Source organism: Taeniopygia guttata, chromosome 25 (assembly GCF_048771995.1).
Source record: "Taeniopygia guttata chromosome 25, bTaeGut7.mat, whole genome shotgun sequence".
In the NCBI taxonomy this organism is placed as follows: domain Eukaryota; kingdom Metazoa; phylum Chordata; class Aves; order Passeriformes; family Estrildidae; genus Taeniopygia; species Taeniopygia guttata.
The window spans coordinates 7,090,756-7,104,803 of NC_133050.1; the positions used below are offsets into that span (position 1 = coordinate 7,090,756).

The 14,048-nt window shown below is 57.2% G+C and overlaps 2 protein-coding genes across 2 annotated transcripts; one reads left to right on the forward strand and one right to left on the reverse strand.

The window, feature by feature from the left end:
• Positions 1-814: 814 nt before the first annotated feature.
• CDC42SE1 (CDC42 small effector 1) lies at positions 815-5,140 on the reverse strand. Its single transcript, XM_072918485.1, has 5 exons — positions 4,745-5,140; positions 2,578-2,748; positions 2,369-2,479; positions 1,071-1,145; positions 815-956 (listed from the first exon to the last, which is right to left on the reverse strand). The coding sequence occupies exons 2-4, from the start codon at positions 2,629-2,631 to the stop codon at positions 1,074-1,076; spliced, it is 237 nt and encodes a 78-aa protein (XP_072774586.1). The 5' UTR covers positions 2,632-2,748; positions 4,745-5,140; the 3' UTR covers positions 815-956; positions 1,071-1,073.
• A 2,142-nt stretch (positions 5,141-7,282) lies between these two features.
• On the forward strand, positions 7,283-10,503 carry MLLT11 (MLLT11 transcription factor 7 cofactor). The gene is made up of 2 exons (XM_030291406.4): positions 7,283-7,475; positions 8,854-10,503. The coding sequence occupies exon 2, from the start codon at positions 8,861-8,863 to the stop codon at positions 9,119-9,121; it is 261 nt and encodes an 86-aa protein (XP_030147266.2). The 5' UTR covers positions 7,283-7,475; positions 8,854-8,860; the 3' UTR covers positions 9,122-10,503.
• Positions 10,504-14,048: the final 3,545 nt, after the last annotated feature.

Sequence of the window (14,048 nt, forward strand, 5' to 3'; positions counted from 1 at the left end):
ACCCGAGCGTGACGCGGGGCTGGAGAAACCTGGCTGCCAGCAGAGCATCGCTGGAGCACAGGGCAGGGGAAAGGCTCTGTCACCCAGCACGTGCTAATTAATATTTAATCCTGGCGCTAATTAAACTATGTACACCCGCGCCTGAATTCCAGAGCCCTTCTCGGCTCAGGCCCTGTCCGGCCTTGGCCGGGGACAGTCCCGGGTGGAGGGGACCCCACCACGGTCCTGCCCGAGGCGATGGAGGCTGCTCGGGTGGGTTTTGGAGTTAAAAATAAGAAGAGATCCTACAAAAAGGAGGGAGCTGGAGTTTGGCGGCGGTGGGAATGCCGGCTGGAGGCACTGTGGGCTCGGTGACGCCGAGACACCCGAGCGCTGGGGCTGGATCCTGGTTTGGCACCGAAGCATCGGGGTTTAGTCCCGCTTTTGCTCCGAAGAATTGGGGTTTAATCCCAGTTTGACATCGAATCCCGGTTAGACACCAGAACATCTTGGGTTTAATTCTGGTTTGGCGCCAGAACACCAGGGCTTAATCCTGGTTTTGCTCCTCTGTGATGTTCTGGGAGGCATCAAATCTGCCTCTGCACCATGAGTGATTCCCTGGGGAAACTGAGGCACCACCACGCAGCCCATGGGAGACAAAGGAGTGGGAAAAGGGAAAACTGGGAGAGTTTGGGACACGTGGGCTGCGCCTGGCAGCTCCTGGCACGTTTCAGGGGGGTGGCTGTGTCCTTTCCAGGCGGGGCAGGAGATGGGGGCTGCTGTCCCCGCTCCCTCCCCGTGTCACCGGCCAGGGCCTCCGGGAAGGAGGGATTTTCCAGAGGGAGACGACCCAAAGTCACCGGGAGCTGGGCGAGGATGGTGCTGCATAAATACCGCGGGGTTAAAGCACTCGAGGTCAGCTTCTCCTCCAGCGGGGGGATCAGGCAGTTCAAGTTTGGGCTGAAAAAGCCAGGAATCTGCAAAATCCAAGAGGAGGGGTTATGGGAGCGCCCAAGAGGTGGCTCCCTTGGGTGTTCCTCAGAGGTGGTGGCTCTGAGGGGATGCTGGAGGTGCCACGGCCTGGTACTCACACGCTACAACACACGGGAGTTGCTCCACTGTCGCTCCCGGCCGCCCTTGGACCTCATCTCCTGGACAGCTCCAGTCTGCAGAGAGGCCCTGTCACCCACCTGTGCCACCCCCTCGCCCAGCCAGGAGACCCAGCACCCCAAAACAACACCCAACACCCAACCCTCAGACCCAGCACCCCAAAACAACACCCACCTCCCAACCCTGAGACCCAGCACCCCAAAACAACATCCACCACCCAATCCAGACACCCAGCACCCCAAAACAACACCCACCTCCCAATCCAGAGACCCAGCACCCCAAAACAACACCCACCTCCCAACCCTGAGACCCAGCACCCCAAAACAACACCCACTACCCAACCCTGAGACCCAGCACCCTGAAACAACACCCACCTCCCAATCCAGACACCCAGCACCCCAAAACAACACCCACCACCCAACCCTGAATCCCAGCACCCCAAAACAACACCCACCTCCCAACCCTGAGACCCAGCACCCCAAAACAACACCCAACACCCAACCCTGAGACCCAGCACCCCAAAACAACACCCACCTCCCAACCCTGAATCCCAGCACCCCAAAACAACACCCACCACCCAATCCAGACACCCAGCACCCCTAAATCAACACCCACCACCCAACCCTGAGACCCAGCACCCCTAAATCAACACCCAACACTCAATCCTCAGACCCAGCACCCCAAAACAACACCCACCTCCCAATCCTGAGACCCAGCACCCCAAAACAACACCCACCTCCCAATCCTGAGACCCAGCACCCCAAAACAACACCCACCACCCAACCCTCAGACCCAGCACCCCAAAACAACACCCACCACCCAACCCTCAGACCCAGCACCCCAAAACAACACCCACCACCCAACTGTGAGACCCAGCACCCCAAAATAACACCCACCACCCAACCCTGAGACCCAGCACCCCAAAACAACACCCACCACCCAATCCAGACACCGAGCACCCCAAAACAACACCCACCTCCCAACCCTGAATCCCAGCACCCCTAAATCAACATCCACCACCCAACCCTGAGACTCAGCACCCCAAAACAACACCCACCACCCAATCCTGAGACCCAGCACCCCAAAACAACACCCACCACCAACCCTGAATCCCAGCACCCTAAATCAACATCTACCACCCAACCCTGAGACCCAGCACCCCTAAATCAACATCCACCACCCAACTGTGAGACTCTACCACCCCAAAACCACCACCTGTCACCCATCCCTGAGACCCAACACCCCAAGGCCGAGCCCCAGCCCCCCCAGCGTGGGGTACCATGGGCAGCCCCTCTCCCGCCGCCATGTCCCCGGAGCCGATGTGCGTCAGGTGCACGAAGTTCATGGGCTCCCCGATCATGGAGCGGTCGATCCGCCTCCTCCTCTTCTTCTGCAAGGGGAAGAAGGACATCAGCCCCCCTGACCCCGCTGACCCCGCTGACCCCGCAGCCCTGCCCCACATGGCAGCACGGGAGGGGAGGTACTCACGGGCTGGGGCTTCTCCACCACGCAGCAGCCCAGCTTGTGCCAGAAGTCGCTCATGCTCGCGGTGCTGGCAGCCGGCGTCCCCCCGCGCTGGCACAGCTGCCGGGACCCTGCGCTGGGTCACTCCATGGGGACACCTGGCCGGGGTGGCACAGCGTGGAGAGGAGCAGCTGGCTGTGAGCGGGAAGGGAGAGCGATGTTGCCAAGCCTGACCTCCCCAAATTAATCCTAAAACAACTTCCCATCAATGAAGAAAAAGCAGAGAGCCGCCAGCAGACCCCTGGGGTCACACCCAGACCATCCAAGGGGATACCTGTCGTTGTAAGGAGATCCCCAGGGAGTCCCAGAGGTCAGAGACGTACCAGGGACCCCTGGGCATCGCACAGAGACCCCCAGAGTTGTCCCCACGGCCAGGGCTGGATCGGGGCCAGGCCGTGGCCCCGCTGCGGGGCAGGACACAGCTGAAGGATGCTGCGGCAGGATGGGGGGGATGGAGGCAGCCCTGGCAAATCCCAACTCCCTGAGCCAGCAGCTATAAATATCCTTTCCGAAAAGGGGCCGGAGCCTGAGCTCTTCCGCTCCAGCTTTTGAAGTGCAGACAGCGAGAAATAAGCAGGGACTTGGTGGGATTTTAGCCCAAACTCCCACGGTACTGCCTGGATGGGCAAGGAGATGTGGAAAAGGGGGGTTCACCCCCAAAATGGGGCTGACTCGTGCCAAGGAGAGACAACTCCTTTGCCGCACCAGCACCCGGCGGCACGCAGGGAACTCACCCGCCCACGAGGGGCCGTGGCCGGAGCTCAGCCCGGTGTCAGCCACGGGAGAGCCCCCGGGCACGGCCGGTGGGTGCCAGACCCACGGCGAACGGGACAAGCTCCTTCCTCCGCCGCCGGTGCCGCCGGATGGACCAAAGTCCGGCCGCACTTCCTGCTGTGCCGGGGGGGAGCGGGGCCGCGGGGCAGCCCCCCAAAACTGCTCCGAGCCCACCAGCCCCGGCACGGCCCCATCCCCGGCCCTGCCCCACGGACCCCACGGAATCCCCCGGTAACCGGGCATTCCCGTGCACCCGTGGGGTGGCTGCCCCCTGTGCTGCCCCCACCACGGCCAGCCTGGCACAACCAGAGCACCCCCGTGTCCGTGTCTGTGTCCGTGTCCGTGCCCGTGTCTGTGCCCGTGTCCGTGCCCGTGTCCCCGTCCCCGTCCCCAGCGAGCGCAGCACCGGGACCGGGCAGGCTGCGACACGTCCCGGTCGGTGCCCACCTCGCCGGGGAGGTGCCCCCCGAGCAGCCGCTCCCGGGGCTCCGTGGGGAGCTCGGCCAAGGACGAGCCACCGGAGAAAGCTCCACGGTTCGCACGGCCACGACCCCCGGCCCGCAGCGCCCCTCCGGTACCCACCGGGGCCTCGCGTCCTCCAAAGGGCGACGGCGGGGCCGGTCCCGGCGGCTCCGGTCGGTCCCATCCCCGCTCCGAGGGGTCGCACGCCCCCCGCACCCACCCCGGCGATGTGCCGTGCCCGGGCTGAGCCCACCGGGGCCGCTCGGTGGGCCCGGGCAGGGCGGCTTTGGGCCCGGCCCCGCCGGCACGGCCGAAATGACTTCCCGGTTGGGAAAGCACCGCTCGGTTCTGCGTCACCGGCGGGCTCCGGGCAGGGGGGTCCGCTCCGAGCCCCCCGCACTGGGGCCACCCGCTGCCGGGGGACCCGCTGCGGGCTCCCGGAGCTCGGGGGGAAGACCCCCGTGGGGGGACGGGGTGGGAGTGCTGGGGTGCCCCGGCTGCGGGCCCGGGACCCCGGGATGGGGCGGCAAAGGGGGATTTGCTTGGCGAGGTTCGGTCCCGGCTGCGACCCCCGGGGCAGCGGCTGCTCCGCGGGGCTCCGGGCGCTTCGGGGGTCCCAGCAGCGTCCGGGACCCCGGGGGTCCTGCCGGGGTTGGTGGGACCCGGCAGGCCGCGGGATCCCGGTGGGGCTGGGGAGAACCGGCAGGGTGCGGATCCCGGCGGGGCTCCCCGGTTGCACCGGCGGGCTGCGGGGGGGGGGGGTCGTCCCGCCGTCCCGCTCCCGTTCCCGTTCCGGTGCCGATCCCGGTGCCCTCTCCGCCTTCCCACGGCGGTTCCGGGGGCCCTTCCGCAGGGTCGCACCCGCCCGTTCCCGTCCCGGTGGCGGCCCCATTACCTGTCCCGGCGCGGGAGCGGGTCCCGGTGCCGGTGTCCGGTGTCCGGCTCGCAGCCCCACGCGTGGCTCGGAGGTCCAGGTCCCGGTCCCGCTGCCGGTGTCCGGCTCGCAGCGGCCCCGAGCGCGGCCCGGGAGTGCAGGTCCCGATCCCTGTGCGAGCCCCGCTCCCGGTGGCGGTGCCGGAGCCCCGCTCGCAGCCCAGGCGTGGCTCGGGGCTCCCGGTCCCGGTGCGGGTCCCGGTGCGGGTTCCGGTGCCCCGCTCGCAGCCCGAGGCGTGGCCGGGAGGTGCCGGTGCCGGTGGCCGCTCGCAGCCCCAGGCGTGGCCCGGTGCGGACGCGGCGCTGCTCCCGCCGCCCGGCGCGGCTCGGCCCGGCCCGGCCCCGGTACAGCGCCCTCCCCGGGCACCGCCAGCACTGCCGGGTGCGGGCCCGGGTCCCGGTAGGAGGGGGGGTCCCGGTAGGAGTGGGGGTCCCGGTAGGAATGGGGGTCCCAGCAGGAATGGAGGTCCCGGTAGGAATGGGGGTCCCGGGTCCCGCTAGGAATGGGGGTCCCGGTAGGAATGGGGTCCCGGTAGGAATGGGGGTCCCGGTAGGAATGGGGGTCCTGGTCCCGGTAGGAATGGGGGCCCAGGTCCCGACAGGAATGGGGGTCCCGGTAGGAATGGGGGTCCCGGTAGCAATGGGGGCCGTGGGACCCCCCCAGCGCCGCCCTGCAGCTGGTGTTGAGTGGTTTCACCATTTCAGGCTCGGTGCCCTTCCGCTTGCACAACATCTGGTGGGCTGCTGCCACCGCCACAGTCCTGCCACTGCCACCACCCACTGCCACCACCCACTGCCACCGCCACAGTCCTGCCACTGCCACCACCCACTGCCACCGCCACAGTCCTGCCACTGCCACCACCACAGTCCTGCCACTGCCACCACCCACTGCCACCGCCACAGTCCTGCCACTGCCACCACCACAGTCCTGCCACTGCCACCACCCACTGCCACCACCCACTGCCACCGCCACAGTCCTGCCACTGCCACCACCACAGTCCTGCCACTGCCACCACCACAGTCCTGCCACGGCCACCACCCAGGAGATGCCCCTGTGTGAGCCTCAGAGTGTCCCTTCCCGTGTCAGCCCCCAAATCCCAACCATCCCCACTGCTCCCACTCCAGAAACCCTGAACAAGGCAGCACTGTCCCCACTCAGTCAGGTCTCTGTCCCACGCCTGTCCCCAGCCATCGGGTGGCCCTGGCTGATAATACCCCAAGTGTTTGTGACTCGTTTCAGCTGAAGAGCCTTTTTTTTTTTGGTGTTTGTGCTGCCAGAGGACCCTGTCCCCCTTGCAGCCCTCCCAAAACCGCGGGGCTCGGAGCAGTGCCCTCATCGCTACGTCCCCGTGGGGGTTCAGCCCCAGGTCCTTTCCCACAGAGGGACATCTCAGTCTTCGGGCTGTCACATGTGAGCAGGTGACAAGACCTCGAAGAGCAAGGAGATGGGTGACATCCAGCTTCTTCTGAGGCTGCTCAGCCAAACTTCACCCCATGGCCTGGGGTACCCCCAAAACCAGCAGCTCAAGCCCTTGGAGGGATCAGCATCCTTCAGAGGACTCCCAGATGGAATTTTCCCCGTGCCAAGTGCTGCAGGGGCCCAGCTGAGACCAAGGGTCTATTTTGGAGCAGGAACATGGGATCCTCTTTGCCCGTTACCGTGCTGGGAGGAAGAGGAGGAGGTAGAGGAGGAGGAAGAGGAGGCAGAAATAGTCTGGCTGAAAGCCGAGCACTGGCAGAACAGCTTGGCACCATCAGAAATGAGCTGTGCACAGGGAACAGGGAGGAAAATAAAGAAAAAAAACCCTAAAGCACCAAAAGAATGTTGATCTCAGGCAAAGCCCAGGGAGAGGAGGGCAAGGGCTGCCCTCAGCCCCTCAGGTGGATGGATGTGGCCTGTGCCCCCCAAAAAGGGTGTTTGGGGTCTCAGTGGTGCTGGGGCAGGGAGATTCCCTGGTCTGAGGGGTTGCATCGGGGTTTTCTTTGTTACAGCTCCAACACCCGGCGTCAGCTGTGGGGGCAAGTGGGGTGTGAGGTGCCCCCACCCACCCTGGGTGAAGCCCCCCCTCAGCCCTGGCAGTGATTGATGCCAGTTTGGGGTGTCTCCCTCTATTTCCAGTTCCACGTCCGGCTTTGGTCACCAAGCTGGGATATTTTTGCTGTGTGACCTTAGGACTAAATATTCTCAGTCTCAGATTAAAAAAAAAAAAAACTTAAAAAAATAGATATGTGTATAATTTTGGGGGGTTTCTTTGAGCCGGATTTCCCTGTGTTTGACCTGCACAGTGCCCTCCCAAGGTTTGGGGATACCACAGCACCCCAGATCTTCCCATGCAGGTAAAATAAATATTTTATTTTATTTATATTTTATTTTATTCAGCTCCTCGCAGACCTTAAATTATTCCTCCCAACACGGAGCTGAAGGCTTCAGGTTTAATATATCCTCGGCTCGGGGGTCCAGCGCGCAGCATCCCCCCCACTCCCCGCCCCTGCCGTCCTCCCCCTCCCTGGCGCGGGTGGGAGCCGCTGACTCATCTGCCATCATCATCATCACCATCATCATCCTCCCGCACGAGGAAGGGCAGTCGGAGGGGCTGCATTGCAGACCCAGCCGAGCCCGCAGACAAAAGCGCCGCTGCTCCTCCCGCGGCTCCCCGGCACAAAGAGCGCGGCCGGCACCGAGCCCTGCGCAGGTAAGGGATGCCAGAGGATGCTTTTATTCCGGGAAGGGTTTGGGTGGAGGATTTTGTTGGAATTTCTTTTCTTTTTTTTTATTTTTTTGATGGGGGGGAAATGAGCCACAGCCAGCCGGGATTTAAGTGGAGAAAGGTGGTTTTGCTTCCATGGGATGAGCAGAGCACATTGAGATCGTGGGAAATGCTCTTTTTTAGGGGTGACACGCCAAACGAGAGGGGTTTCCCCCTGACGTTCATTCCCTTTTACTAGATATTTTATTATTTTACTTGTCACTAAACTCTCTTTTCCCCTCTCTTGTCACTAAACTCCAATTCTCCAACATTTGGAGCTTAAAAATCCATGTCCGCAACACCATTAATAATTCTCTGCTGTCGTGCTGCAAAAACTCACAGACAGACCCCTAGGGATGGACCTCCCAGGGGTAAATTCCCAGGGAAGAGATTATTTTAAAGTCCTGTGGCTCAGTTTACCCGGCGGGGGTGACACAGGAGCTTTCACAGCCCCTGAGTGACATCCAAAACCTTAAATTTAGCAGCTGACCAACCCTCATCGCACAGACAGGGCACGATCCAAAATATGCCTGAATCATCCTTGAGAATTCTGATTTCCGAGATTTAAAACGGGGAATTAGCGGGGAAATGAGGATGGTTTGGGTTAGTCTGCTGTTTTTTTGCCATTCGAGGAGGTGAATGACACAGCCCTGCCGGGGAGAAGCCGGGCAGTGACTCAGCTCCCGCCTGAAGAAGCTGATCCACCTCTCCTCCTGCCCTTTCCCAATTTTTTGGTGGATGGGGTGGGGCTGCAGGGGGAATTCTGCAGCAGGGACGGGCAGGGATGGGTGGGGTGTGGTGGGGATGCTCCTTCCAGCCCTTTCTAGAGGGTTCGCTCATGGGAGGGAGGGATGGGGTGGGATCGGGGGGAGGGGGCTGCACAGGGACCCCTCCCCACTGCCCACTCCGAGGGGATTCGGCACGGGAAAGGTGTGGAGGTGTGGGAAAAGGGTTTGTTTGGGTGCTGCTCTCCCACCTCTGCTCCCCAGAGCCGGCAGGATGGATTTCAGGAGGAGCAGTTGGGAGGGGGATAATCCCCACCCTGCCCGGGGAAACTGAGGCACGGCGTGACAAATCCCTTGGGCCCCTTCCGAATTTCGGCGCAGAGAAGGGTGGGGATAAAACCAAACCTGCAGTTAGACCCAGCCTAGAGTCAAACCTCCACAACCCCATGCTCTCCTCCACCATCAACTCCTTTTTTAGGGGTTTATCAGCTTTTTAGGGGATTATCCTACGGGGCAGGGTCAACATGGCAACACCCGGATTTCTGGCCACTTTGGGGCAACTCTTGTGTCTTTGGTAGAGCTTTTCTCTTCTTTCCCAGCCTGAAAATGCTGGACACCATCAGCAGCCAGTACGACTCCTTCATCTACTGGAGGATGCCGATCCCGCGGCTGGACATGGCCGAGCTGGAGGGGCTGGGGCTCGCAGACATGGCCCTCTACACGCCCAAGGGAGGCCTGGCCAAGCTCGGCGAGCGGGACAGCCAGGACCTGTCCCCAGAAGAGGACACTCTGCTGCAGTTCAACAGCTTTAACTTCTGGCGAGCTCCCATTGCCAGCATCAGCTCCTTAGATTTCGATTTAATTTGAAGCCCTCCCTGCCCCTCCTCACCCCCCCTGCTCTCTCTTTTTCCGCCAGGCATGCCAGGATTTGGTTTTGTTGTCAGTTTGGAGGCTGTTGGGTTGGTTTTTTTTTTTTTGGTTTTTTTGGGTTCTGGGCAGTTTTGCCATTCCTCGCTCACTCAGCAGTTCACTGCGGCTTCAACGGTGATGGGCTCCCCAAAAATCTCCAGCCCTTCTCCCCGTTTTCCCCCTGGAATCACAACGGTGGCAAACACGAGGGGAGGGGGCAAAAAAAGCCCCCACATTGCCCCTCTCCGTTCCCAGAGGGTTTGGGAGGTGCCACCCGCCCTGTCCCCGCCCTGTGTGACAATTTCTCGTGTGCTTTTTTAAGAAACTCGTTTGTGCAATTGAGGAGCAATGGGAATCGCCCTCGTTTTGCAGAAAGCATCGACCCTCTGTGCTCCCCTGGCCCAATTTCTCAAAATCCCTCTTTGTCCCTTGACCTTCCCCTCGGGAATGCAAGGTGGAAGAGGTAGAGATATCTTCTTCTTGAGAAAAATAATCACTTTGAGCCTTGTGGTGCGAGCCCAAGCAGAAAAAAAAATATGTCCAGGAGGGTAAATAGACATGGAAATGCACTGATCTTGCTTAGTGGGGTCAAGGCTGGGTGTTTATTGCCCCAAATTTGATTTTTTTTATCCTTTTTAATGCTCCACATGGTTTATTCCCAGTGCAACTCCTGACTGGGACAGATGCTGGGTACATTGTAGGGTCTGGAAGGGCGATGGGGCAGAGCTGAAAGATTAATCTTACCCCCAGATGAAAATATTTCGGGTTTTCCACCCCCTTAATCAAACCCTTTAAAAACAACAACAAACAATGCTGCATTCATTCAAGTGGAAGCCTTGAGTTTTCTCCGGGGAGGTTTTCACCTGCTGAGGTTTATTTCTGAGCATCAGCTTAAAATTGGGGGAAAAAACCCAACCTGGAATAATTTTTGTCTTTTAAATAGTTGTGGGGTTTTTTTTCCCTCCCCAAGATTGTTTTCTGGGATTGATTTGTCTTCTTGAATGTGCTTTTTTTTGGGCTTGATTGGGATGAAGTGATGTGAAGCATCCCAAAATCATCCTGAGAGTTGGGGGGCATATGGCTGAGGCAGCACTTAAAAAGTGCCAGAAATAGGCAAAAAATTGGAAAAAATCTGCATTCTACTACGAAGATTGGATGCAGCTCTCCTGTAATCTGCAGAAATAATCAAGTGTGCTGATTTTGAACCATCTGTGTAAAACCAGAGATGAAAAATGTAAATTCTTCTCTGCAGAGCTGTTTGACTTCTGTGTTCCCAGCTAGGAAAACCTGCAGGAGAAGTATTTATTATGAAAGTTTAAATAAAATCACTTCAAAACATACACATTCCTGTGGACATGTAGACTGACAAGGTCTTTAGCATTAAAATGTCTCAAATCTCTTTACAGTGAGCTGGGAACTCACCCGTGTTTTCGCACATGCTGTGGAAGACTTAAGTGTGGAAAAACTAAGCCTGAAAGATTATTATAAGCACATTAAGGATATTATTTACACTTCGGCTTCTCCAATCCTCACAGGAAAACACCCCAGAGGAGAAATAGGCCCCAGAGCTCCAATTTTACCTCAAAAAAAGGACATTTTGGGCAAGTCAGGGGTAACACACCTTGGAGAGGGGGGTTTGGCAGCCTGAGGGGAGTTAAACCCTGGACTGGAAGGGACTCGGGGGACAGATATGCTCAAGCTACTGAAATACACATATCTAAACACAAATAAATTTACAAATCCTGGATATTAAAATTCCAAAGGACATCTAAAGCACACCGCCTCAGCGAGGCGCCGCCGCCATTTTATACTTGGCGCAAAAACGCCTCTGCCGGATCTAACTCCAGGGACCTCAGCCTCTGTCACGGAGAGCCACCACTGATTGGTATCCTTCCGCCAGAGGAAAACACTCCCCTGCCAGGCCTCTCCGACTCAGGGCGGGGAGAACGGCGCAGAAAATAAAGAGAGAAATCCCCGCATTCCGCACAGTTCCCGCTGCGGCACAGCGAGTGCGGGGCCAGCTCGATTTTTCTGCGCCGCCTCGGAGGACTCTTTTGTCACAGGTCCTAAATCCTTCCGCCGCCTCACGGGCTCGCTGCCGGGGCCGCCATTTTGTGAGGCGGCGGCGGGAGGGGCGGGGCGTTGTGAGGGGGATCCCCCGGAGGGGCTTTGGGGACTTCTGTGAGGGACAAAGCTGCGATCTTGGGGGGTCTAAGGAGGGAGAACCCCTGTGAGATGTTCAGAGAACTCCCAGTGAGGGAGTGGGCTGGGGGCCCCTCTGAGAGGGGCGATCTTAAGGGTCTCAGGATGGGGGATCCCCGTCAGGGGTTTTGGGGACCCCTGTGAGGGGCAAGGCTGTGATCTTGGGGGGTCTAAGGAAGGAGGAACCCTGTGAGGGGTTCAGAGGACTCCCAGGGAGGGAGTGGGCTGGCTAATCCTCAGAGGGGCGATCTTAAGGGTCTCAGGATGGGGGATCCCCGTGAGGGCCTTTGGGGACCCCCATGAGGGGTTTTGGGGACCCCTGTGAGGGGCAAGGCTGCGATCTTGGGGGGTCTAAGGAGGGAGGACCCCTGTGAGGGGTTCAGAGGACTTCCAGTGAGGGAATGGGCTGGGGGACCCTCTGAGAGGGGCGATTTAAGGGTGTGAGGATGGCGGAATCACTGTGAGGGCCTTTGGGGACCCCCGTGAGGGGTTTTGGGGACTCCCGTGAGGGGTTTTGGGGACCCCCGTGAGGGGAAGGTCTACGGTCTTGGGGGTCTGAGGAAGGGGGACCCCTCGTGTGGTGGATGCTCGCCCAGAGAGCAAATCCTATCACAAACATCCCAGCTTGCCCTTCATTCTTAATACCACTGCGAGTTCTCAATCTCCTCCCTTCAGCAAACGCCAAAACCACCTCAAGTAAAGTCTTGGAGGACCTCGAGTATGAAAACCATGGGAAAAAAGAACCCAAACAAACAAACCCTAAGATTGGTCTCCAGTAGAGGGCAGATGGGTATTTAGGAAAGTAAAAGTGCTGAAATGCAGCCAAACACGCCCAGCTGCTCTTCCTGACCCTGAATGTTTTCACCAGGCGAGGTAAGGGAGGAGGATCCTACCCCTGGTGTAAATAAAGGTGGTTCCAGTGCCAGGTGGGCCTGGCCAGGCCTTGCTCCAGGTCTGCAGAAAATGGATTTGCCTGATTGCAACAGAGGAATAATGAGAATTCCTGCCTCTGCCAAATCCTGAGAGTGGAACCGTGTTGCTTTGCTCTTCACCGCCAGTGTTGAGTGTTTTGCTTTGTGTAAACACTGAGTAAGGAAATTCCTGGATAAGCAGGTCTAAGGGATGTGTAGGTTACTCCTTATTTATTCTGTCCCATATTAGATGGGAATAATTAGGTTTCCCCTTATTCCTTGAGCCTTATTTTGGCAGGGAAAACCCATCTAGCTTGGTTCTAAGTGCAAATTCTTTCTGAGTAATCCCAGTTTTTCTAATCACTCATTAAGTCAATTTTGTGCATTTGGGGAAACCCAAACTGCTGCTTCTCTGCAGTCTTGAGGCTGCTGAAAAGTTTTGGGAAGCTTTTTGGCCTCAACCTGCAAACACTTCTGCGTGTGAGCAATTCTTTGGTTAAGTGGGACTGTTCACTTGTGTGAATGTTTGCTTAGTAATCAGAGAGTACTTTTGAAATCCCAGATCCTGACATTCCCACCCAGAAAAGGCTCAGGAACAGCCGTGTCTGCTGCTCGGAGAGGTAAATTTTGTATTTCCCACGAGATGGCATCAGCAACCACTTTAATCGTAACAAAACCACTTCCAGATAAAGACTTTTCTTGTCTTTTTTTTTTTTTTTTTTTTTTTAATGGGAACAAGGGTCTTTAGCTGGGCTAAAGCAAAATCTGGTTACAAGGTGCTGAAAACTCCAGCCTTGGGCTGTTTTCACCTGCCAACCCAAGTATTCTAAGAAAAAAAACCTGACAAACTTGCTAAATCAGGTAAAAGAAGAGAGAAAAAAACAGGTTGCAAGGGTTAAATGAGAAGAACTTTAGGTGAACTTCCCTCTGTGTGCCTATAATCTGTTGATCTACACCAGGGCTGAGGAACAGGATCTCTTTTCTTCCCTTTTAAAGAGGAATTGTGGGTTCTCAGCACTGAGCTTGCGCCCATTTGGGTAATTTCCTGTCCCGTTCTTACGGAGTTTGCATTGAATAGGAGCTACTATGGTCAATTGCAGGAAGAAACATTGTTTTTGGGGCTGAGAAGGCTTGTTTATCTCATTTCAGTCAATATCTCACTGCAGTGAGCGTGCTTTTTGGGTGATTGATTGATTCAATCCCAGTTCAAACTTAATTAAAGAAACACTGATGGATACCAATAGAAATAACTTAATTCTTATTAAGTTTTAAATGAGTCACCATGTCTGATCTTGCCATATGCAGCCCTTGATGTGCTTTAATAGTTATTTTTTAAAATAAATAATAAAAATGGAAACCCACTGCTACAGAAATGGATTGATTGGAACACACAATCCTGGATAAATAGTTCAGAGTGAAATTGTCTCAAATGTTTCCTGTCCCCATGTTGAGGCTCTGATAACCCCTTCGTACAGAAAGGTTTGTGTTGTTTTGTGTTTTGTTTTAAATAGTCTCTTATGCTGTTTGACCTTTAATTAACTTTGGATTTAGGAATTTGATAAAGTGGAAGTTTATCTAATCCCCTCACTTCTCAATTCCGTTCTCTTCCCCAAAGGTAAGCATTTTTTTTTTCCTAGAGTCTAGAGAGAAGTGATTTAAATTCTTGAAGCTGCTGGTGCCACAGCTCTGATTTGTTGACCCGTGGTGCTCGAGTGTTTTCCTCTCTGGCACCCAGCACAGGTCAGGTCCCAGTTTCCTGCACTGGGAGCAGG